Raw genomic sequence first — 22594 nt, 5'->3', positions numbered from 1 at the left:
TGTGAATGTTTTAATATTAATATAATATTTTTCTTAATGGATTACACAATGGGTCCTGTAAGAACAATTCCAATATTAATAGCAATTACATTTTAAAGGCTGCAGCCAGTATTATTTTTACATACACACAGTATTTAAAGTTTTTCTATACTGCAGTACATTAACTCCACAGTCAAGGCCATACATAGTTGACAGATATGTACCAAAAGTTCTAATTCTCTGCTTCGCCACAAGTAAAATGTGATCATCCAAGCTGGTATGCCTTTTCACTTCTTCACTCTTGTGCTTCACTCTGACTGAGTTACTACTGACGACAGGTTAAGTGAGTCAGCTCTCTATAAAGAAAAACCCTTTGAGTTAATTACCAAACACAACCGCATTTTCCACTTGGGGAGAAGTTGAGGGAGGGGGGGGCCTTTAAACTGATTTCAGATTGCAATATGGTTGAAGGCATATGCAGTTTTGATTAGTCGTTTTGATGACAAAAATTATAGCATGTCTCGATTTTTTGCATTATTTTGGTGCAGCGCGTGGCCATTTTGAGGCTTTAGTGCACTGCGTGGGTCCCAGACTTTACAGTATCACTGGTGGGTTGAGAAAACTATTTTAAAAAGTGCTATGTATAGCCATATATGTTTGGTTTGCCGTCAACATGAGTCATGCTCCACATGCTGAAGAAAACACAGATGAATCAGCCTCGAGTTGGCATTGCCTCTGGCATGGACACCTGAGCACAAAAAAATATCAAGTGATACTGTAGCACAGCATACAACTAGCTAGTACTTTTGCACACTTAACCCTGTCACATGATGAATTTACAATCCATATGTAAGGGGGGGTCATGTAGATAGCCCTTTAATTAGCTATCACTCCGGAAAAGGCCGCTGGGCTGGATGGTTCCCTACAACAATGGGGCTCTCAGCCTCGACAGAAGCAGCACAAAGAGTGGAGAGTTCTGGTTTTGACAAGTCGAGCTCAGCTGTCAACACCAGAAGCTAGTCTGCAAACACGGGCAAGAGAGTATGTTCATCTGTTGGCGAGGAGACAAACACATAAAAAAAGCCTCATGATAAATCCATTCCTCAAACAATATGGAAAAGGTGATTGGGTACTTTTTTTGTATGTTCACTTAAAACAAGGCCACAATTGAAGATATACAAGGTATGCAGGATAGGACAGCGGATATTCACTGAAATCACTACAGGAAAAATAAAGAAATTTTAAAAAAGAATCTGCAATCAACCAGAGATATAGTTCAACACTGCAATCATTTTACAGCTGTTTGCATTGTTAGTTAGGCAAAGTTTAATTATGACTGGATTTGACATTATCTCCGGTCACATTGTTGTTTTTTTTACACATTTGGGCCTTTTAGTAAATTACCTTTCAACAATAAACCTTAAAACAAAACCACATACGTATTAAATCTGCTTAAACCACCCTGTTTGAATCAAACTTGACAGCTCAAAACATTTTTACTCAGCTTAATGAATATTCTGCCATTGCAAGCCATTATTGATCATTGTTTTGTTCCAATAACCACTCAAAAAGTGTTTCATTTTAATGCATGAGCTTGTGAGAGGGTCCTTCTGGGGATTTAACAGGCAGAGGAAAAGGATGGGATATCATCACTTAAGCCAGTCTGTGTTTTCCTCAGTGAAAGGATAGGGTCGCTTCTTTTCAACCCAGGCCTTATTAAAATGTTGGTTGTCCACCATTTATAACAGTTCGTAGCACAAGCTCACACTGTAGACATTGTTTATATGTTATTGCAGAAAAAAGTGGTAACAAACTCTTATCCACATCCACACTAATGTAAGAGAATAGAAACAGGAAGTCACGCCGCTTCCTAATGGGAACCTACGGCACCCAATTTTATGCTCTGGATGCACTGCTGTAAAAAGTAGTTTTAAAAATAAAAAAGACATTTAACATTTTTTAAGGCTTAAACTTTGCCACAGCTGTAGCAGAGTGTCTCAATAGTGAAGCATTCAGAGAGGTTGTGCTATGAACAGCTGAAAGTTGGAAACCACCATAATAATAAGGCCTGTGTTGAAACAGTAAACATATGATTTAAGGCGCTGCCTTACCTGGCACAGGCGAGTGCAACAAGGGCGGCGGCGGCGTTCTCCCTTTGCCGGTGTGCGTAGAGAGTCTGGGTCTGAGCCTGAGCTTGCCCCTGCTGGGCACCATCCTCCAGCCAGGAGCAGAGCAGTCCCTCCAGGCCGTTGAGGCAATCGGCGGGTTCTTTGCTGAGGCTGAGCGGCTGGCAGTCGCGCAGGCAGGCCAGTAGTACCTCTGCGGTGACGCCACAGAGCGCCGGGTCGCTGCGGGTCTGCGACTGTAGTAGGGGGAAGACTAGCAGCAGGCCCACGCGGGAGGTGAAGGGCGCCTGCTCGGGCTGCTGCAGCAGGCCCTGGCGCTTCAGCAGGGCCAGGGCCTCCTCGTCGGCACCCCCGGCCCCATCGCGCTCCTGCTGCTCCTCCAAGGCCAGTTGCCGCTGCGCCCCCCAAAGCCCGCGCAGGGCGTTGAGACGGTACTCCAGCAGGCGAGCGTACGCATTGCTCTGGTTGCCGCAAACGGCACGCAGGCGCTCCGCTAATTCCGCTGGGTTTTTGGTCTCAAACGTTAGGATCTAGTGGAGAGGGAAGAGAGGCGGAGGTCAGGATAAAACAAAATGTTAAAGAGAGAAAAAAGAAAGAGAGTAGTCAAAGACATTCCGAAGCAAAAAAATAAAATAAAAAAAAAAAGCAGAGTTCACTGATGACGACACACTGCCTCGTGCAATCATTTTCTAATCAGAATCATGCATTGCTTTAGTCTGGCTGCACGCAAATGAAATTTGCTACATAGAGGGCTGATTCCGTCAGATAATATGGAGCTATAATTAAAGGTGGGGAAGGAGCAAAGCATTTGAGTATCTGTCAGCTGAGCAATGTAGAGCTTTGAGTGGATTTTAACGAACTATAAATAAAATGTCCTATCATTATAATTATAAAACCATGCTAAAGTCTGAACAATGCCTAAAAATATTTGGTTCAGACCGAGAATAAGCCACATCAGTATTTAACCCAGTAACAGAGATTTTTTCAAATGACATCCTTACTAAAAAAAAAAGTGCCTGTCCGTCTGGATTTGTCAGATCACATAGCAACATTTGGAGTGGTAAAAGACATCACAAAATCATGAAGTAAAGTGTCCTAACAAGAGTTAATATTTCTATCCTATGTGTACAGTCAAATTGCCTGGGGCTGGGCTAAAATTCAATATTATCATGTTGTGTCGTATATCTTCACGAAATTAGGCCATCGTAATAATGTGATAAATAATGTTATACTATATGTTATGTCCATAAATTTTTCGTGGATTGAGGTCTGAACAACTGAGGAGAGTGATCTAATGTTTGAATTGATGATCTACGGTACTATATTACCATATACAAGTAGTAGTTCAGTTTGGTGAAGCTTAATCTGATTCCTTAAAATTAAATTTTGCATATATTGTGATTGTCTATCCAGTGATAAACATCCAAATTGTCATCATGAGTTCTTCCATATAACCGAGTCCTTAAATCAACCATCAATTCCATTGCATAAGGCTTTGTGTTTCCTAAAAAGTCAGAGCTAGAGGGGAACATTTGGACAAGCCTATCAGGAGAGAGAACAATGTGCTTCACAAGCACTTAGGCAGCACTGCAGATATTGATTACACGATGTTGCCTAAGAATCATGGACTGGGAAAAAAACATTATACCATTTAGCAGGCACAATCTGTATTGATTCTATTTCAGAAATGCTGCTAATGTTACGGTAACACTCCTCAATTGGATGCTGGGGCCTTTTTTCCACCTTGGGCTGCAGAAAGGAGGGAGAAAGCTGATAAAAATAGTCAGCATCTGTGCAGCAATTGTGGTCTGTAGGTCCCGAGGGAACTAGCCGGCCTTGAATTGGGAGACACAACACTGTCACTTAAAGGATAAATGGCCATTCCAGAACCTAAGAAGTTAAGAATGTCTGCCAAGATGTTTTGGCTTTCTTATACTAGCAATGTCAGAATGCATAATGCATTCCAAAGCAATTAATAACCTGAAAGAATATTATCTTAACAACAAAACAAAAACAACACACTAACGGATTCTGCTCCTGCTCTTAATTGTTTTTTTCCTCTGTCTTTGATGAATTGGTGAGAAATGCAGATGTAAAGTTATGTTTTTGCCTCAATGTAATTATGAGTAATTATGAGTAATCACGAGTTTGTTATTAAATACATATACAATATAACTGAAAAAGAGATTTGCGTGATTCCATCCCTGAGGCAATTTGTTTATGGACTGTTAATATTCAAAATAAATATAATTTTCATAATGCTGTCTGTCAGATAAAATCAAACAAAATGCAAAAGGAATTCCACATTTGGGGAGCTCAATCATTCAAATGGTATGCATAAAATAAGTATCAGATGCTGAGAGACTGATGCTAAACTAATTGTTTTTCTGTCATTAAGTGCTTTGCATTCAAGCTTCAGGTTTGGAATACTTCTTGAGGACAGGAATCATGTTACATGCCAACATTACATCTTTCTGGACATCCTCAGTTCCTGACGGGTTTGAATTTTTTGATTTGGTTTTGATTCTAGGTTCTACTCTCAAATCACTACCAATTGTATTTCTATACATTTAATCACAGTATGAGCTGATTGATAAGTAGTGCATTTTAAGCCTTTATGCGTCCTCAATCTTGTTATCAATGCCCATGAGTTGAAAAGGTGCCCCCTTGCCATACTCCAAATATTTTACAGTTTGACACTTGACCATAAGGTTTGGAACATTTCCAGGTCAGTGTAAAAAAAACTTGCAATTATTTGTTTCTTCAATGCATGTTATATAAAAAAAACTAAGTGAGAGTGTGGAACCTTGGCAACTTGACATCTAACACTAGCTATTACTGACATCATATGAGGAGCATTTACAGAGAGGTAAGCCATTACTTTTGAACAAATTATGATATAATACGCAATAATGTAACATTCCACAACATTTAAATGTTAAGATTTGTAATTAACAAGTCACAAACATGTCATATGCAATAGAGCACTGCTGCAATGTCCCTGGTGTGCTGTAAATGGCCCTGTTGTGGTTATGTCTGGGTACTAGGTTAAGATGGTTAAGTGCAGTCATCAGTTTGGTGTGGTTGAGGTCAGGGCGAGGATGTGGGAGGCATTATTATTATTATTATGGACAATCCCAGCCAACGGCACGCAGGGAGCATTTCCATTTTCACCAGAGACTTGGAGAAGTCCCTGGTGTGCCTTAACTAGCTGGATGCTACTCCTGCTATTAGTAGAACAACATTGATGTCATGGCCACAACAAAATACAACAACTAATTAATCATGAAATAGCTCATATTATACATTTCAAATGGCAGTGAAGAATTTGAGAAATTTAAGGTAAGATAAGGTAAGGTAAAAAAATAAATCCTGAGTATACGGTAGATGACACAGCTGCAACTGCATGTTGCCTGGGCAGTATGCTTAACAGCAAAGCTATAAGAGTACAAAAAAAATAAAGCAAACCTAAAAGCCTAAAAGTTGCGAGAAAGGCATTACTGTTAAACATAGTATGGAAGAAATAAAATGATGTTTCACATTTTGGTCATACCTTTAAATGTTGACTCTCCATATAACAGCTCTCCATATAGTAATAACATCGTAATTATTATCCATTTTTGTCCTGGCCCATATTGTTGTATTCATATTTATTCATCCTGTAAATAATATCCCATCTATATTCATATTTATACCCACAGCCAATAATAGCAACCATACTGCACCTTGGCCCCTGCCATCGCCTTGTGAATGTAATTTATCCTGTGCATAGAATTGTGCACACATTATGTATACTCAGTATATGTTCGTTTCTTAATTTTTTTCATTTTGTAAAATATCCAGAAAGTTAGCTATGGAACCAGCCCTAAATGGGGGGGTACAGGGTTCTAACGCTAGATGCAGGGTTACAACCAATCAGTCATTATTTGGTCAATATTTGGTTGTCAGCATTTGGTCGACGTTATTTGGAAACCCACCCTAACGTGTGTGCATGGGCGTCCTGGCTGATGTGTTCTTCGACTCACCTCCTGCTCAATGTCCCCCTGCTCCGACGCCCCTATCTCACTGGGCAGCTCAGCCAGATCCGTGACCCGAATGAGTCCATCGTGGAGGAAGATCGTCTCCTCCTTCACGGAGAGCCACTGGGACGAATCCACGGCCCCGGAGCCCATCGCTCTCTCCTCCGGCAGATAAAGCCAAAGGGGTCGAACATTAAAAATTCAGTGACTGGAAATAACAGGAACGCCCTGGCTAGCCTGTTAGCCCGTTAGCTTAATAGGCTAACGCGCTCGATAACGTTACAGGGCGGAGTGGGCGTGACACTTGTAAATAAATCCGTTTTCGTAGACGCCGCGTCCGCAGTGTCCGCGTTCCATTGGAAGGCGACGCTCCACGGAAAAGAAAATATTTCAAGCGTTATCAGAGGACCCGGCTGTTTCGTGGAGCGGTCCAACCTCTGTGTCGGTGGCCGCATATGATCGGGAGCAGCTCCCAGCTGTCAGTGAGACGCCATGTTTCCAAGGCCGTCTAGCTGCTCCCACGATGCACCGCGGCAGAGCACGAACGCGGCATTGCCCCGAAACTCGGAAATCGGAAAGTCCGCGTCTAGTCAAGTCCCCCTCTGCCGAGCCACGCGTTCTGGTGCCCCTGTTCGGGGACAATAGATAGTGTGTGTTGGTTTTAGGCGACGCGCTTCGACGTGCTTTTCGAACAAAACTCCCGTGAACGGCACATTGTTCACCGTTCACGGTTTGTGGCGTGGTGCTGTTGTGCCGTCATGGTCGGGGCGCTCTGCCCCGAATTTCCAAGTCGGAATTCCGACTTGAATGGGCCGTGTGCCTTTTGCGCTTTTACGAACGCGAGATCTGAATTTTCCGAGTCCAAACTTCAATCGAACGCAGCGCCACTGTCAAGATTATTTGAGGTGATGTCTGCTTTTTTTTTTTAAATAAATCTCGGAAATGTATGGGCGGAATCGCCCTTTGAGGTATAATTCTCCGATTCGATAAACGTTCGGCTTTATTATTACCGTCAAACAGTCAATTTGGAGAAGAGCAAAAAAAAAAAACAAGGATAGTAGGGCGTCACCGTGTGGACAAATGTGATGTCAAAGAGAGTTACTATGAATAATAGATGGAGCAAAAGAGATTGCATTTTAGGTGAGTCACTGATTAATATGAGAAGTATTAGTATTGTTTTTCATTTCATGTTTCAATCTTTATTAGTCCAAAAGAGCCTCTGAGCGGGCTGCTGTGTTGGTCTTGCACAGATCACCAGTTCAACATCACTGGTCTATAGAATATGTATCAACAAAATAACAGAAGGTATATCAATGGTGTACCTTTTTTTTTTTTTTTTTTTTTTTAACACACAAACAAAATAAAATGCCATTGCGTGAAAATGTAACACGATGGGCCGTCGCTCTCGTCAAGAAATCTGAAGGTTGCTGGTTCGATCCCCAGGTCCACCTTATGGCGCGCCGTAGTGTTCTTGAGCAAGACACTTAACCCCTGATTGCTCCCGTTTGGCTGCGTCCGTCGCTGTATTCATAATTGTAAGTCGCTTTGGACAAAGGCTCCTGCTAAATGATGACGTCACGTTATCGTCCATTAAATCTCAAGTGTGCAATTTTGTCAGCTTTCGAACGGAGCCGGATCGCCGTCTTCCCGGGCGTGGCGACCCTGAGGCATCGCTTGTGGAGACGGACGGGGAACCCTCGCTTTTTCCCTGGGTCCTGCACCCAAGCTGCTCCTTTCCCCTCCGTTTTCTTAAGTCCTTGAAATAGGTCAGAGGCTTGGGAGAACCGAGCTGCACAACTTCAAACACATAGGTAAAACGTCAATGACCGGAAGGGACCTTATATGCGATCAGAGGCAACGTGATTAGCACATTAAGCATGTTAACTGACAGCTGCCATGAGAGGTTAGAGATCAATGTTAATGTTTATATGAACCTTCTTTGCTTGTGACATTTTCTCCCTTTCGACAGGTCAAGGCAGTGTTGGGAGACAAAACCCATCAGGAGAGCGTGGATAACATCGGGCATCTTGACGTGTTCAACCTGAGCAGCCAACCTGAAAAGCAATAAAAAAACGAAACAAAAGTATGTTTTGTGTGTGTGTGTGAGTCTGGAAGTGAGAGAGAGAGAGAGAGAGAGAGAGAGAGAGAGAATAAAGCAGCCACTGAGAGTACATTTAATGCAGCTGCTCATCCTGACAGGCCTTTTTTAGTCATTTTTGTGAAATTTTTCATCGCACATTATTTAACTAAGATGAAGGAATAATGGGTTCATTGTCTCACCGACTCGTGCAGTCACAGTGATAGACCGTCTTTGACTCCGTGTTCTGCAGAGCATACTTCTTCTCTAATGCAGGGATTTTGTATTTACATTCATCCAAAATCTTAAGGATATCGCAAAGGAGCAGATTTCCTGGAGGTGAAAAAATATATTCAGTATTTCAAAACAACACAACTCTTGTCTTTCCACAGCTGGACTATTGCCACCTTATGATTATCCCAAACCTATGTTCTGTGCTTTTTCACATGCTCATTTCTTTAAAGAGTAGACACAGCTCAACAACATGACGGTCATAAAGCAGTGGTATCCAGACTTTTTTTGCCGAGCCCCCCGCCCTAGGGTTTCAGGACTTGACCCCCCTCCTTCCAAAAAGTACAAACAAAAAATGTGTCATATGCAACCTAACGTAGTTTATAGTAAAAACCAAGTCCATCCGTCACATTCTTTTGTGGCTTTTATTGCCTATTCACACAGGCTAACAGGGGTGGAAAGGTGCAAAACATAGAATTATAACATAACATAAAATTAATAGTAGTCCACATTAGATCATGCAAAATTAATAAACTGTTAACCTATTCGTTTAAGAAACTTTAAATGAACATATTTCAAAACATTTATTTAGGCACCCCCATTGCAATTCCTCTACATCCCACTAGGAGGCTCGTCCCACAGTTTGGAGACCACTGCTATAAAGCTATGCATTATAGGTGTTTCACACAGAACATGTGTTATTAGCAACGATAATAATGTTAGGTTAGCGTTACAGCCGAGTTCTAGAGTTACCTATGTTAGTGGGCTCTTGGCTTGTCTTATTCGATCCTCCGTAGGTGTGGTTTGGAGAGTTTCCACTCAGGGAGACGATGCTTTGTGCTTGGAATCCGACCTTAATGTCCACCGTGATCGGTGTTGCAGTGGTCGTCGTAGTCGTCCCTAAAAGCCTCGTCGAAGTCTCTTCTTCCCCGGCCGGTTCCGTGCCACCGGGCCTCCGGGTCTGAGCCGGTGCCACTTGCCTCGGTGATGTAGCCGCAGCTGTTAACGCTGTAACGGCTGTGGCGCGAGGTGTCGGTTTCCTCTCTGAGCAGGGTTTACGACGGGGCTGAAAGGTATCGCCTCTGGCAGGCGTCCCGGGCCGACAGCGGCGACGTTCCTCATTAACCTTTTTAGTTTTTGCTTGCGGTTTAAAAGCAGCCGTCTGAGTTATCCCCGGCGTGCTTTGTCTCGTGGAGCGTGTCGGCTTGGTGATTTCCCTGGATGCAACTATGGATGCGTTTGTGGGATAAGCTGTTGCTGCCATTCTGCCGCCGCTCTTTTTGCTCCTACCAGAGGCGACAGTGCTGATTTTAGAGACGTTTCTCAGTGTCGGTTTTACTTTCAATGTTAACTGCGCGGTCTTCCGTATGGGGGATGTTGTTTGTTTGGATTGTGTTTTCCGACTGTTGTGGCACGCCTTTCCCTTCCTCTTCTTGCCTTGGAAAGTATCTCCTCTAGGTGGGTGGCTGGGCTCACATCCCTGTGTGGAAACAGACGCTTTGGAGTTTTTCCCTTTGGGCGACTTTCTCTTTGGGTTAATTGAGGGGCTTTCATAGCGTCCATCCACAGCGGTTGACTTGTTTTTATCACTGGTGGGGTGAGTTGACTTGTAAGGGAAGGGTTTTTGGAAGACAGCGTATGGAGCCTCTTTAGTGGCCTTGCACCTATGGAGGATAGATATGTGTGCTTGATATTATCTAATCGACGTTTGGAATCAATTTTGATCACAACTCCTGTCATTTCGGACACCCTAATAACAGTTTTGTCTGCAAGTGAAAAACAATTGTAAATTTTAATAATAACCAATAATATAATGGATGCTATTTTCAAATATTCTCAAAATGATGGCCATTTTTTTTATCAGTGTTTAAAGGCGCCACGTAGTTGCGTTAAGGGGAAGATAGTTTGCTGTCTAATTGCGTGGGGAGGTGGTGCTTCCTGTGAAGGGTCTACGTGTCAATCACAAGATGAGCCTCAAAGCCACAACTTATTTTTACCACAGTGTGTCTGTTCCAGAACTTGGCCATAAGTGATGAAAATGAAGACGTAGTCATATTTTAACCCACAATTTCCTCGTCTAGATGAATGATGACAAGGGGATATCAACGAACTTGAAAGGTGAATAAATTGTGAGAAAGAATTTCCCTTACATCCCCCACCAGTACATCACCATGCATTGCCTCCGCTGAGTGAGCTCGAAGCACGGCGCCCTGACGATGTTGAAGAAGCTGAGGCCCACCATGCTGGAGATGGTGTCATTCGCTCCGAGGAGACACTCCCTGAACCTGACGGGACACAAAGAAAGATTTATTTCATAACACATGGCCGCCTTGGGTTAAACATACAGCACATCTATCTCAATCCTGTGCCAAGTGAGACTGTAAATAACCCCCCTGAATTTCTATGGGTTTTAATGATACCCTTTTAAAGGTTGCCGAATGCAAAAGAAATGCCACCTGACATGTTTTCTCCTGACATCAAAAGTATGTCTTAACGGTACACCGTAGAGCCACATTTTAAATTGACTCTGGAGAGATTTCCCCACGGAACTGGCAGATTTATGTTGTGTCTGAGGTATGAAATATTATTTAGCAGACTGTGGAATGAACTCAGTTGATTTCTATTGGAGTGGATAAGTGGAAGTGGATCATTTTATATCTATTGGGACTTCCACAAATGTAAGAAAATGGAACCTTTCTAAGGGCAAAGTGCTCCGATAGGATATAACTGCTGCCATGCTTTCCACCCAACCTCACCCTTTTATGTGCTTATTCCAGATAAGTGAAGTGGAAAAGATGAGGGGTGCAGGGCCCTGTGAGTTACTGCCACCTGGAGTGTTTTTTCCCCTCGAGCAGTCTAGGGAAGCTGGGACATCCTAAGAATGCAGGATAGTGGAAAGCCCTCGGGGCGACATGCTTACCTTTGGTCACAGTCACAATGTGAGACTGTGAAGAAATTGGGGTTGAAAACGCCGTAATTCACCGTGAAAGCAGGGATGATGTGAGTACAGTGGTCGTGCTCACGGCAGCATCTATCTGCACCCTCAAACATCCCTGGGCCGAAGAAGAAGAAAAAAAAAATATATATATATAGAGAGAGAGAGAGAGAGACCTATAAGACTTCACTGGAAGGTGACCGAGTTAATCCTGTAGCACTGGAATCATGTTAAATAAGTTTGCATGTGAAGTGTCTCAATCTTTAAGACGTGATGGAACTGGGTGATGTATATGCCTACACTTACAATTACAAGAATAACATTTTTTAGTAATTGACACATTACCCATTACATTTGATAAGACTCCATCAATAAATCCCCATCACATAAAGTTCAATCAGTTGGTTATTGGTCGCTTAGTAGTTCTCAACATGGGGTCTGGGGACCCCCAGGGTCTTTCAAAAGGTTCCTGGGGAGGTTCCCTACAAAATGACCATTATTGTATGTCTGTCGAAATATTTGCAATACGCTTCATTACTCTGATTCCTATTTATGTTGTTCCTACTTAGGTATATATTTTCTAAATATTTACATTGTTTACAGTGCTTACCCTGATTCTTACTTACTTTTAGTTCCTACAACTCTTTATACGCTCTCTATTTTCTGCTGTCACTTTTTGCTGCTGTAACTGTGAAAATTTCCCCGTTGTGGGACAAATAAAGGTTTATCTTGTCTTATCTAATCTTATGTTATCTTATCTTGTTTTATTTCGGTTATTTCATTTTTATTTCATTTTCTATAGTATAGACAGGCTCGGGGATTCGAACTAAATCGTACAATAAAAATATTCTCAGATTGGAGTCCCAGAGACCAAACGCGTATGAAATTGAGGGGCCTTGATGTGGAAAAAGGTTGAGGATCACTGGAGTATAATGGGATCCATTTGAAGCCAGCATCCTTACCCAACTCTTCATAACCGATGGCTTTGCTCCCGGTGCCACACCACAGTGTCCCCGGGAAGATCCACGCGCGTTTTCGCCTGGATTTCCCCTCCGATTTAGGCAGAGGCAGCAGGTCCTCCCTCCTCCTCCGACCCCTGCGTCCTCCTCCATCCCGGAGGACGCAGGGGTTGTCGCCACCCGGAGCGACAAGCATGCTGACGTTGAAGCGCTGGACCCCGGCGATCGGAGCGTCGGCTCCGCGGCAGGCGGAGAGGTAACCCGCGGAGACCCCCGGGTCTGGGTCGATCTCACAGCTGACGAAAACGAGCATCGATACGGCGATGACAACCGCAGCGGGCAGCTGTTTGATTTGCATCTTTGTTTGTGTTGCCCTCACACACGCACAAATGGGCTCGAGAAGGGGCGCGTCGCGGCGCTGTGTTCCCTCTAATTGATGGAGGAGCCGGTGTAACACGACCCACCCTCCAAGAGCCGCGACTCCCACGGAGCCCCGTTCAAAGCGCGCAACAGCAGTTTGGCATCAGATCTGCATACGGGTGACTAACGAACAAACCCATTAGGGTCTTCCGTTTGTTTCCAGTGTGCGACCTAAACGACAGGTTTCAACTCGATGGTAATAATCACAATATAACAATAATAAAAACAATTGAAAAAATAAAACATACATACACATTCTCATAATTATTCCAATATAATAACTATTATTATTTACCTTTGAATAAGTGTATAATTATAACCATGTTGCTCTATATTTTAATGCTGCAGTTCGAACGTGTTTATACAGTTTAGAAATTGATTCAACATGATGAGCCTCTAATAGACCTCCATGCGTTCTATAGCTTGTTGCTTTCAAACATTTCTGTGACGTGAAAAACAACCAGACCACGTCGGTTCCGACCCTTTCGTCGCTCGTTTTTATTGATCGGTGTAAACTCTGCAAAATCTTTACATGCCAAGTTATTTGCAAACGTACATATTTCCAGTGCATGCACTATCTATTTACAAATACGGCGATGGATCAGGAGACATTCTAATTGATTGACAGAATATATTAATTCGAAGAAGACCGACAGCCAGGTGAAGGGCAGCTGGGAAACAGAGAGGGAGCAGGATGTGTGTTGAACATCACGTTCAGCAGCTTCGCTTTCAGCTTCTAGTCCTGTTTGTTTCAGTCCCTTAGTGTTTGGATGTGGGTTAGAACCTAACACAGTACCTGTACTTTACATCTTACTCAAAGAATTTGAATAATCTCAATGTACACTATTTAAATATATTTTTTTGTCGTTGATGTGCTCTCTATTATTATTATTATCATTATTATTAATATTATTATCATCATCACTTATTTATACAGATGTTCTCGTATCTGTGCCCTTGATACCAGATCATCCAGGAAAACTCATTTAAATGATCCGTCTTATCGATACCAATAAGCATCCTGATAGTCATGCAGCAAAGATGCGCATTTCAGTTATTATGGGCTTTGTGTGTATTAAATAGTTTCAGGAATGTAATGAGGGGCATGGGGGTGGGGGTGTGGGGGTCTGTAAACATTAATTCACAATAGCATCAATTGCTTAAAAGAAGATGTACTGTATATATCTTGAACCACAAGACATTTCATGCATAGTGTTTTTTTTTTTGTTTTTTTTGTCTAAATCTTTTCTATCTTTTTGGAGCTACTTGCAAACGGCCGTATAAATTGAGGTCATTCCATTGTGTAAGGTGTGCTTTCCTTGGACCGCTAGGATTAGTGATGGGGCGTGGCAGAATGGAAAGTTGCCCCCCTTCTTTTTTCTTTTTCCCTTGGGAGAGGAAGGTTGTAGGGATGGGAGCAGGCTGTGAGCGCTCCAGGCACGGGGCCGCGAGGGCCCTGCATGCAGGCGAAGCTGCACATACTTATGACGCACTGTGATAACGGCGCCTACTGCGTCGCCTCCAGCGTGGTAGGGTAACACTCTGCCCGTGTGCATTCAGTAGAAAAACTGCGGTAGAAAAAGTAAGGGTGCTTTAGAGAGGTCGCGCGAGCAGGGGGAGATCGGAGTCAAATTGAACCGAAACGGAAAATCTTTCCTCTTAATCCTTCAAACTCAAAAGTTAAAGCTTTACTAGTCATAAATTCACCTCTATGTGCTATTGTTGTTAAGTCTCTAATGATGATGAGCAGCTGATGTGGGGTGTCTTATCGTTCACAGTCTAATAATTCAAGCGTAAGGTATAGACCGGATTTTCTAAATGTTTCCCACCCGACCTGAGCAATGTTTTCAACATGTAAACATTTCTTTGTGAGGATTTGTCCGCAGTGTGGACTCATGTCCTCTGCCCGTGACTCTGCATGCTCAGTGCACAAGTGTGACGTTACCGCATGGCGCACAAACTTAAAAACGAAGCGCTACCCTGCGTCTAAATAAACCCAGTGGATACGTGTGGTGACGTGAGATGACCGTGACCTTATACGCCATAAAATATTGCTTTAACTTGCTTCATGCCAGTGCATTTTCAAACTCGGTTTCGTTCTCTTGGGCTGAGGATGTGTGCACCTCAGGAGCCTATATAACAACATGGACGCTCGGGAGCGTCTCCGTGCAGCCGTGTGCGTCAACCGCTGCGCCGTCAAGCCGACGCTTATTTCAGATGACATGACTTTGCTAAGGTAATACCTTGTTATTTTAAACTATGCCGTGGTTTGGTATTGGCACATTTCACAACAGCCCTGGGAACAAAAAGTGAAATAAGTAAATAGGATTCCCTTTTCTTTTTTTTTTTTTTTACCGGACAGGCATTGTCTGGAGAAAGGCCAACGAAAGAAACAAAGCCTGAACACAATTGATCAACGGTGTCTTGGGGTGGGAGGGGAGCGGCCTGAACAGGGGCTGTAGCTCATGCAGTTTAGGAGCAAGTGGTTAATCACTGGAGATATGGTTCTCGTTCATCAAGGTGTGCCAGCGCTCGATCTTTTTGTCCTTGTTCTTCAGACACTCGTACCAGTGCTTGAGTCGCTCTCCTTTGGCCGTGATGCCGAGCTGGCACCCACCTGGCACAGGGGAACAAGGGTCAGGATGAGGTGGTGGACGGTTTTCATTGACATGAGCAAAGTGTAACACACTTATATAGCCGAGATCACATACCAATGTAGTCATTGGATTTCCCAATGTCGTAGTCCCACACAGAGATATCTAAAGTCTTCTTCGCCAACTCGCTGTGTTTGATCTCATAGCCGAATTCCTGGTTGATTGAGAGGGGAAAGAAAATGAATCATTGATGGGAGAAGAGAAATCCTTTTATTCTCCGGCTTTAAGACAGACGACGGTCGACCGACCTCATTGAATTCTGGGTTGAGCGTCTTCTTCTTGATCTGTGTTTTGCATTTGGCCTTCTTTCCCATGTCAGGTTTAAGACATCTAGAAATAACAAAAGCATGTCGTTCAATTTGTCGATTATTACATCATGACTGTGCAGGAAATGTGTTCTCTCAGCTTCTCAATACACGGGAGCCTTGGAGCGTACATTTTGACAAATGGGTCGGAATAGCCGTTAGCGTCCATGGCGGCCAGGTGCACGCAGCGCACCACGCCAACGAGGAGCCGGTTCTGCTGGGTGCTGTACATAAGGGAGATGAGGATCCGGCCGCGCTCCTCCACCTCGGCGCCGTCCTTCCCTGACTGCGGAAGGAAAAGAGGGCGGGAGGCAAGAGTTTGAGCGGATCCAAGATAAGCTTTGTATGAGCTTATTAAGGAATCCGTCACGTTTCGACACGCCGATCAACAAGCATTGCCTCATCCTCGTAGAGTGCGATGCCTCGCGCTCCTCCGGCCGTCGCGTTTCTCTTCGTCTGCAAAAAAAAAGCGGGGGGGGGGGGGGGGGGTGAGGGTCACGGCGGGTGGATGAAGGATTGAAATCAGGGGAAACGCAGTGTGGCTTATTTTCTCACGACTCTCACTTACGGGGACGACTCTCTCGAGACACACGTTGAAGTTTTTCTTCTGGTTTATCTTCAGTTTCTTCAGCGCGACTCGGGTTTCCCCAATAAATTCATTATGCCCAAACTTGTCTTCGTCGCACACAGAGATCCTGCGCAGTCGGGGGATGAGCACAATGCAATAAGGCGTTGCTGTCAGTCATCCGGGATATTTGATACTTGTGCCAAAAAATGATGATCGGTGGAGAGAAATTGGGCATGTTGATGTTTGACTGCCCGAGGTGGTGCCAACCTGAGGGTTTTACGCTGCATGTCCTCATCCGTCAGCCCGTGGTATGTGAGCGTTTCATTCCATGCAGGGTTGCGGGTGTTTCTCAAGGTCTTTGTGCGCAGCTTTGTAGACTGTTAAGTAAATGCAGGGAAGATTGGTTTAAAAAAAACAAAAAAACAGCAAAAGGCAGATTTTAGAACAGCAAATAATTTATCCTTGATTATTCTTTTTTTTGTAAATAAAATATATTTGATTATTTTTATATTGTATCTTGCGGCTTTTGCATTTGTTTCCTGCTATCTCCAGCAGAAGTCAGAATAACTAATGATTGATTAGTCCCATTGTTTCAAAAATGTATATTTTAAATCATTTTTTCCCATCTACTGTATACATCTTCTCCTATTTATATTCTATTTCTATTCCTTATTAATTAAGTGTTTGATAATATTCAAGTTTAATTATTTAGTTATTAATTATTTAGTGGTAAGCTTTTTACTATAAATCTTTGAAACTAAACTCAAGTGTTTTTACTATGTCTCACAATATCATAGAAGATGTGGGGGACAAAGATGCAGTAGCACGTATACACCACAAGATGTCCCACATCATCTTCGTCCACCATCACTGCTCTGCCTTTTTTCTCACCACAATCTGAAGGCAATGGATATTATATTAAATTAATGCGCGACACTACGACAAATTGTGCGCTGACCTTACTAGCCCCCGGGAGAAGGTGGAGCTTGACATAAGGATCGGCCAGGCCGTTGGAGTCCATGGGCTTCAGTCCCTGAGGAGGAAAATATAACACATTGTTCATCACATCATTCGGGGCGGCGGGGAAACATGGAGCTTGAGTGTGGCGTCCGAGAGCTTTTCAACATACACCTCTGCACTTAAATTTCCCCTTAGTGTGTGTGTGTGTGTGTGTGTGTGTGTGTGTGTGTGTGTGTGTGTGTGTGTGTGTGTGTGTGTGTGTGTGTGTGTGTGTGGAAATGGAGGAGATGGGCGGTACCTTGGCTTTGAGGATGCTACAGTGGAGGCTGCTGCTCTCCTGCTCGTAAAGCAGACTGAACTCCAGAGACCCCAGAGTGGCTGAAAGAGACCCAGAGCGTTCATTAGAGGACACTACACCTAGACACTTTGCCTGAGCGACAATTGATATCTTAACGTTTTAATATGAATGAGTGTCACATTTTTCTGATATTTACAGTGGCTGAACAACAAAAATTGAGCCAACGCCCAGGTCATGAAAGCCTTTTCATCAGCTGTTCTGCTCATTTTTGACTGCCGGCATTTAAACAAGAGACACTGCTTCACAACTTGATTTACCCTTGTGGACCATCGGTGTCGCTTAAATGGCCAAACCTGAAAGAGAGCACTTTTTTGACACATACTAGGGGAAATACTCTTATTATTAAAGAGGACTTATTGCTGCTTAACAATAGAGAAATATCAATATGAGACAATGTATGAAAACAGGTGGAAAATGATGAAATTACAACATACAGGGGACTAATCAAAATAATCAATGATATTCTATGTGCAGAAAATGACTAAAAGTAAAGGAAAATGCACCTTAAATGGAGTACCCATAAATAACACACAACAGATAAGGCTGTAATTATACAAAACAATTACATGTAATTGGTTTATTACTTGAGAATCCCAATGCAGAGTGTGGCCTGCGGCCTGCAGCTCCACAGGTTAAGTGCTAAACTAAACAGTCGTCCGGTTGCATATTCTAATTAAATTTCCAAGTCCTCAAAGCACACAGTCCTTAAATGAATATGATCAGCATGCTCCACTAGAGTTAAAACGCGAAAATCACATTTAAAGAGCACAACTCTATTCAACCACACCCATTCATATTTTGCTAAATTGAAATTGGATAAAATTAATCTAAAAGTTGGAATCGGGGCACGTGTGGCAAAGCCATAATCCCAATCTGAGATATCGAGCGAGACCCGTCTGCTATACAGGAGCCAACTGTCCTTACCCCGGCAACTCCACTGAGGAAAGGTAAAACGAAACCATGCTATTTCTGCCATTTTCACTCTCGTCACAGGGGACCGGTTAGAACACAAGGGGAATGAATCTATATCCCATCAGCCCTGTTATATATCAAATTATTTGTACTGCGCCGTATTCTCGTACCTCTGTGGTAAATTAACAGCTGAACTCCCCAGGGATGGAAAAAAGGCCATTTGATGCTGGAGGCACGGAACATGACACCATTCCGCTGACTTGAGGGGACATCCAAATAAAAAAATGGCACAATAGCAGCTTATATCTCACTACTGACTCATTTTACATCCTCCTCGGCTTTACTTCTGGGATATCTATTCCCAAACTTGAATAACAGGTACCCCTAATCATTTATCCTCCGCTACTTAGTGGGGTAGATTCTTCCTGAATGATATCTGCTGTTTGCAACAACTATTGGACAATTTATGAGCATTAAATATGATCAGAGCTCCTGACGAAAAAGGAAGAAATCATGGTCGGACACGCTATGACTCAGACACCCTGAGGGAATAGCGATGGTGCCAAATTAGGGGGAGATATTGCTTGTATACAGCAAAAAATGCATGACAGTATGTTTTGATCCGGTTTGATCCGATTTTTTTTTTATTTTCCTGAAAGCAATTAGACATCAAACATATTATACATAGACATCAGACCCCTTGCCGAATAACAACTTACTGGCTTCATCAGAGTCATAGTCATTGGCGTCCTCGTCGTCCTCAGCGGGAGGAGGCTGCTGTCGGGCCGGGGGGGCGCTGTAGGGCGCGGGCTGCCTTCTCTCCTCCCTGACTGCAGGAGACGCACTAGAGGAGTAGGCGCCTCCCTCTGAAACTACAGAGAAGGCACTTAGACCGAACATAAAACAGCTGGAATTCAGCTGGAGTCCTGTGTGATTGTGTCCCCCACCCTGCTGGCCCATGGCGGCAGCTGCCGCCGGCTGGGGTCTGGTGCTCTGGACGGTCACAGCCTTCTTCATCACCACCGGGCTGCCCTGGCCCGCCCCCTCAGCGTATCCAGGACCGGCCCCACCCGTGGCCATACGGTCTGACGGTTTAGGGGCCACAGGTAGGTAGCCGGCACGGCCCTGTGGCTCCAGTCCTAAGGGAGGGGATGTGTGGATGGCACACATGCAAACACAAGTACATTCAACCACAAACCAAACCCACCCCATCTCACCACTTCTAGCCTTGGCTGTAGCAGAACTCCTAACGCTCCCTCGTCTTTCTTGACACTTTTGATGTTGCTGCTTTCTTTCGTTGCAAAGGCATTGACCTACATACAGTACAACAAGCTGTGGCAGCCGACTATATGCTGTAATTATACAGTAAAGCCTGCCGCTCCTCTTTTCACTCCCCTCAGAGTATGGCTGCCATATTGCACATAGGTAATTGTGTGGAAAAGGGAAAAAAAAAACGCTTTGTGTGACCTGAATGGCAGCGTCACCTGGCGACACCTCGCAAGTCACAACAGACGCTTCCACGCAGCCTAACTGTGCCTGTTCCATCCTCCTGCTCCCTTACAGCAGTGGGGCGGCGCTGCCAAATTTGGGAAGCAGATCAAAGGTTTTAACGACTGAGAAAAAAAAGAAAACGGTGAGGAGGAGCTGCATGATGACTGGTGTACAGATGGTGGCGTGATAGGGCGGTAGAGGTGACGCTTTGAAAAGGTTTCTAAATACCCGGCGTCCTGGAGATTGGATAAGATCACTTGCCTGTAGCCCGCTGTTCGGAGGCTGCACCCTGTGGACGACCTGAAAGATTACGGAAGGTTATAGGGGCAAACAGAGCAATTGCCAGATTAAAAGTGACTGCCATTTATCTGTGAAATTCATTGATATTCAAACCCCCTTCCTCATTTTACTTCACAAGAGCTGAGGCGGCTAGAATCGACTCTTTACCATGTTGCTGGGATTGGGCCGTTGCCGCTCTTGGCATGGCGGCCGGCGCTCCCTGCAGCTCGACAGCCTGCTGGGCACTTGTCTCTCTGGGTTTGGATATTGGCATCGGCTCAGGCAGGAAGTGCTTTGGAAAGCCTTTGAAGAACCAGGCGCCAGACCTCTTCCACACCTAAAACAGATAGGAAAACATGGCTACCTTTGGCTTTCCTCAATGAAATGTATGATTCATCTGCGGGCGGCACTTACCTCTCGTTGTTCTTTGCAGATCTTGCACAGCCACACGGTGCGAGGCCGGCTGTTGGACTGCACTCCACACTTTGTGCACATGTGCTGCATAACAGGATATAATTAAGGTTAAACACTGGTCACTGTAGGGCCATGGTATTTGCAGGGCAATATGTTTATATCGATATTATATCAATATGATATGAGGGCAGATACTGTCTGGGATTTTAGTTATCGTAATATTGTGATATAGTTAAATATAATTTAAGGCTTGTGACAAATGACGAATGATTCTTTCTCAAATATTTATTGGAAGTACTTTGGGAGAGCATCAAGAGCCACCCCCAAAATATCGTCAAATTATCAATATAGATGTAAAACATTTTTTTGAGATTATTGATTGAGCCAACTCTACCGGTTACCATTTAAAATCTCAAAATTTAGAGATTCTAAATCTCTAAAAAACGAACATTTCACGGCCGATTGCGTTCCATTCATTTTAACTGAAACTGCATTGAAAATAGTTGCTGCATTTGTTGGAATTTGGCCCGGCTTTCCTACCTTTTTGCAGTCCTCACACACCACTGAGCTGACCCCGGGTGAGCCCAGCTGCTCTCCGCACAGCAAACAGCGGGACACGCCGTCGCCACACACCGTCTTCTTCATGTCATCCAGGCGGTTTACCAGGCGCCTGCAGTGGGATGGGAAAAATCTCACTTCAGCCACGGGTAGGACGGGACTTTGTTTATTCTCAGAAAAAAACCCTCCGCTTTCCTCTTCACTCAAACGAGGCAAAAAGTAAACAAATAAAAAAGGGAGTGTGGATAACTTTTAACATCTCACCCAATCCTTTCCTGCTCCATGGCTTCCATTTTCTCAGCACGGGCAATGACATTGTTGATAATCTCCTTTTCCTCGTCTGTCAGGTCGGGACCGCCAGCGCCGGAGCCGGGCTGCGCTGTCCAGTTGCCCCTGTCGGCCACAACGGGTTTACAGGCGCGGTTAATTATTATTATTTTTTTTGACGCTTGCGATGAAGTTGAAGGTTGCCCTATCGCGGCGCTACACCGTGCATGGCGACCGTCAAGACAAATGGAGCGTGACAAAACATCAACACCGGACACGAGGACATCGAATAAACCACGCGGAGAAAGGCGTGCTAAACAGACAAATACACATTGCGCAATCACTCCACGGTAATTGCTTCGTTTCCGGATGTGTGCACGAGTCATTCACAACTGAGCGCGAGTGCACAACAACGCCCTCCACAACGACAGATCTGCTCTGATCCGTGCAGTGCGGGGAAAAAAGAGAAGAGATCGTGATGAGAACTCTATGGACTTACTGGTCCTCATCACTGTGTCGCAGAGCAGGCGTGAAAGGAGAGCAGAGAGAGAGAGAAGGAGAGGGAGAGAGGGAGGGAGAGGGAGAGGGAGAGGGAGAGAGAGAAACAACAGTTTAGTTCCCAGCAGCAGCTGTGTTCCGGCAGCGCTCGGTCAACCCTGCTGCTCCTCCAGCCATGCTTACTTGGCGTGCACGCTCCTCTGCCTGTCATTGGACATCCAGCGGTCCGAGTTGCCGCCCATCACCGTGTCTGTCATGGCTGCTGCACCGCGCCCGTCTGAGACCCACACGCAGAGAGAGAGAGAGAGAGAGAGAGAGACAGGGAGAGAGAGAGAGAAAGAGGAATGCAAAGTTAGTCGTAAAGTAGTTCAGGTGGAAGAAAAAAGAAACCGAGGCACGAGTGCGTCTGGAAGATCTTTAAATAGGTAACCGTCCCGACTTATGCGGCCTTCGGCGCCTCCCTTTAGATATGTCTCATTTTGGAACGTCAGTTTATCGAATCCTCCCACTTCCCGTCCGCGCCTCGGCTTCACACTCTCATTAGCAATGACATTTTGCTCTAAATTTGCGAGCCAGTAAACTTC

At 44.2% G+C, this 22594-nt stretch overlaps 3 protein-coding genes across 4 annotated transcripts in view; all 3 read right to left on the bottom strand.

Annotated features, from left to right (window-relative positions):
- The window catches only part of hectd4 (HECT domain E3 ubiquitin protein ligase 4), a 51310-nt gene extending 44914 nt beyond the window's left edge, over positions 1 to 6396 (bottom strand). For both annotated transcript variants that reach the window (XM_080003667.1, XM_080003668.1), the window contains exons 1-2: positions 6131 to 6396; positions 2091 to 2635 (exon numbers count right to left, since the gene is read on the bottom strand). In XM_080003667.1, coding sequence (XP_079859793.1) covers positions 2091 to 2635; positions 6131 to 6277 — 692 coding nt within the window. In that variant the 5' untranslated portion in view covers positions 6278 to 6396. The remainder of the gene's footprint in view (positions 1 to 2090; positions 2636 to 6130) is intronic.
- A 2004-nt stretch (positions 6397 to 8400) lies between these two features.
- On the bottom strand, positions 8401 to 12684 carry LOC307233052 (group 3 secretory phospholipase A2-like; the record flags this gene model as incomplete). Its single annotated transcript, XM_080004264.1, has 5 exons — positions 8401 to 8534; positions 9186 to 9412; positions 10583 to 10717; positions 11353 to 11485; positions 12330 to 12684. 5 exons carry the CDS (start codon positions 12682 to 12684, stop codon positions 8401 to 8403), a joined length of 984 nt encoding a protein of 327 aa, XP_079860390.1.
- Positions 12685 to 15218: 2534 nt separating this feature from the next.
- On the bottom strand, positions 15219 to 22283 carry LOC307232585 (rabphilin-3A-like). Its single transcript, XM_080003671.1, has 16 exons — positions 22194 to 22283; positions 21510 to 21638; positions 21228 to 21357; positions 20688 to 20771; positions 20442 to 20610; positions 19451 to 19642; positions 19223 to 19369; positions 17532 to 17611; positions 17232 to 17306; positions 16541 to 16650; positions 16274 to 16400; positions 16105 to 16161; positions 15837 to 15991; positions 15649 to 15730; positions 15458 to 15554; positions 15219 to 15363 (listed from the first exon to the last, which is right to left on the bottom strand). Exons 1-16 carry the CDS (start codon positions 22265 to 22267, stop codon positions 15233 to 15235), a joined length of 1839 nt encoding a protein of 612 aa, XP_079859797.1. The 5' UTR covers positions 22268 to 22283; the 3' UTR covers positions 15219 to 15232.
- Positions 22284 to 22594: the final 311 nt, after the last annotated feature.

This window comes from Zeus faber (assembly GCF_960531495.2).
Source record: "Zeus faber genome assembly, chromosome: 7".
In the NCBI taxonomy this organism is placed as follows: Eukaryota; Metazoa; Chordata; class Actinopteri; order Zeiformes; family Zeidae; genus Zeus; species Zeus faber.
Note: the sequence above shows the minus strand (reverse complement) of the source record. Positions and strands in the feature narration are given on the sequence as shown.

What these genes read in the sequence shown, in the direction of transcription:
- LOC307232585 (XM_080003671.1), bottom strand. Translation starts at nt 22,267, where the DNA reads ATGACAGACACGGTGATGGGCGGCAACTCGGACCGCTGGATGTCCAAT. An exon ending in CTATGACTCTGATGAAGCCA is followed by an intron (nt 17,612 to 19,222) that starts GTAAGTTGTTAT and finishes GGTCTCTTTCAG; the next exon opens with CCACTCTGGGGTCTCTGGAG. An exon ending in GAAATCCAATGACTACATTG is followed by an intron (nt 15,364 to 15,457) that starts GTATGTGATCTC and finishes CCCCTGTGCCAG; the next exon opens with GTGGGTGCCAGCTCGGCATC.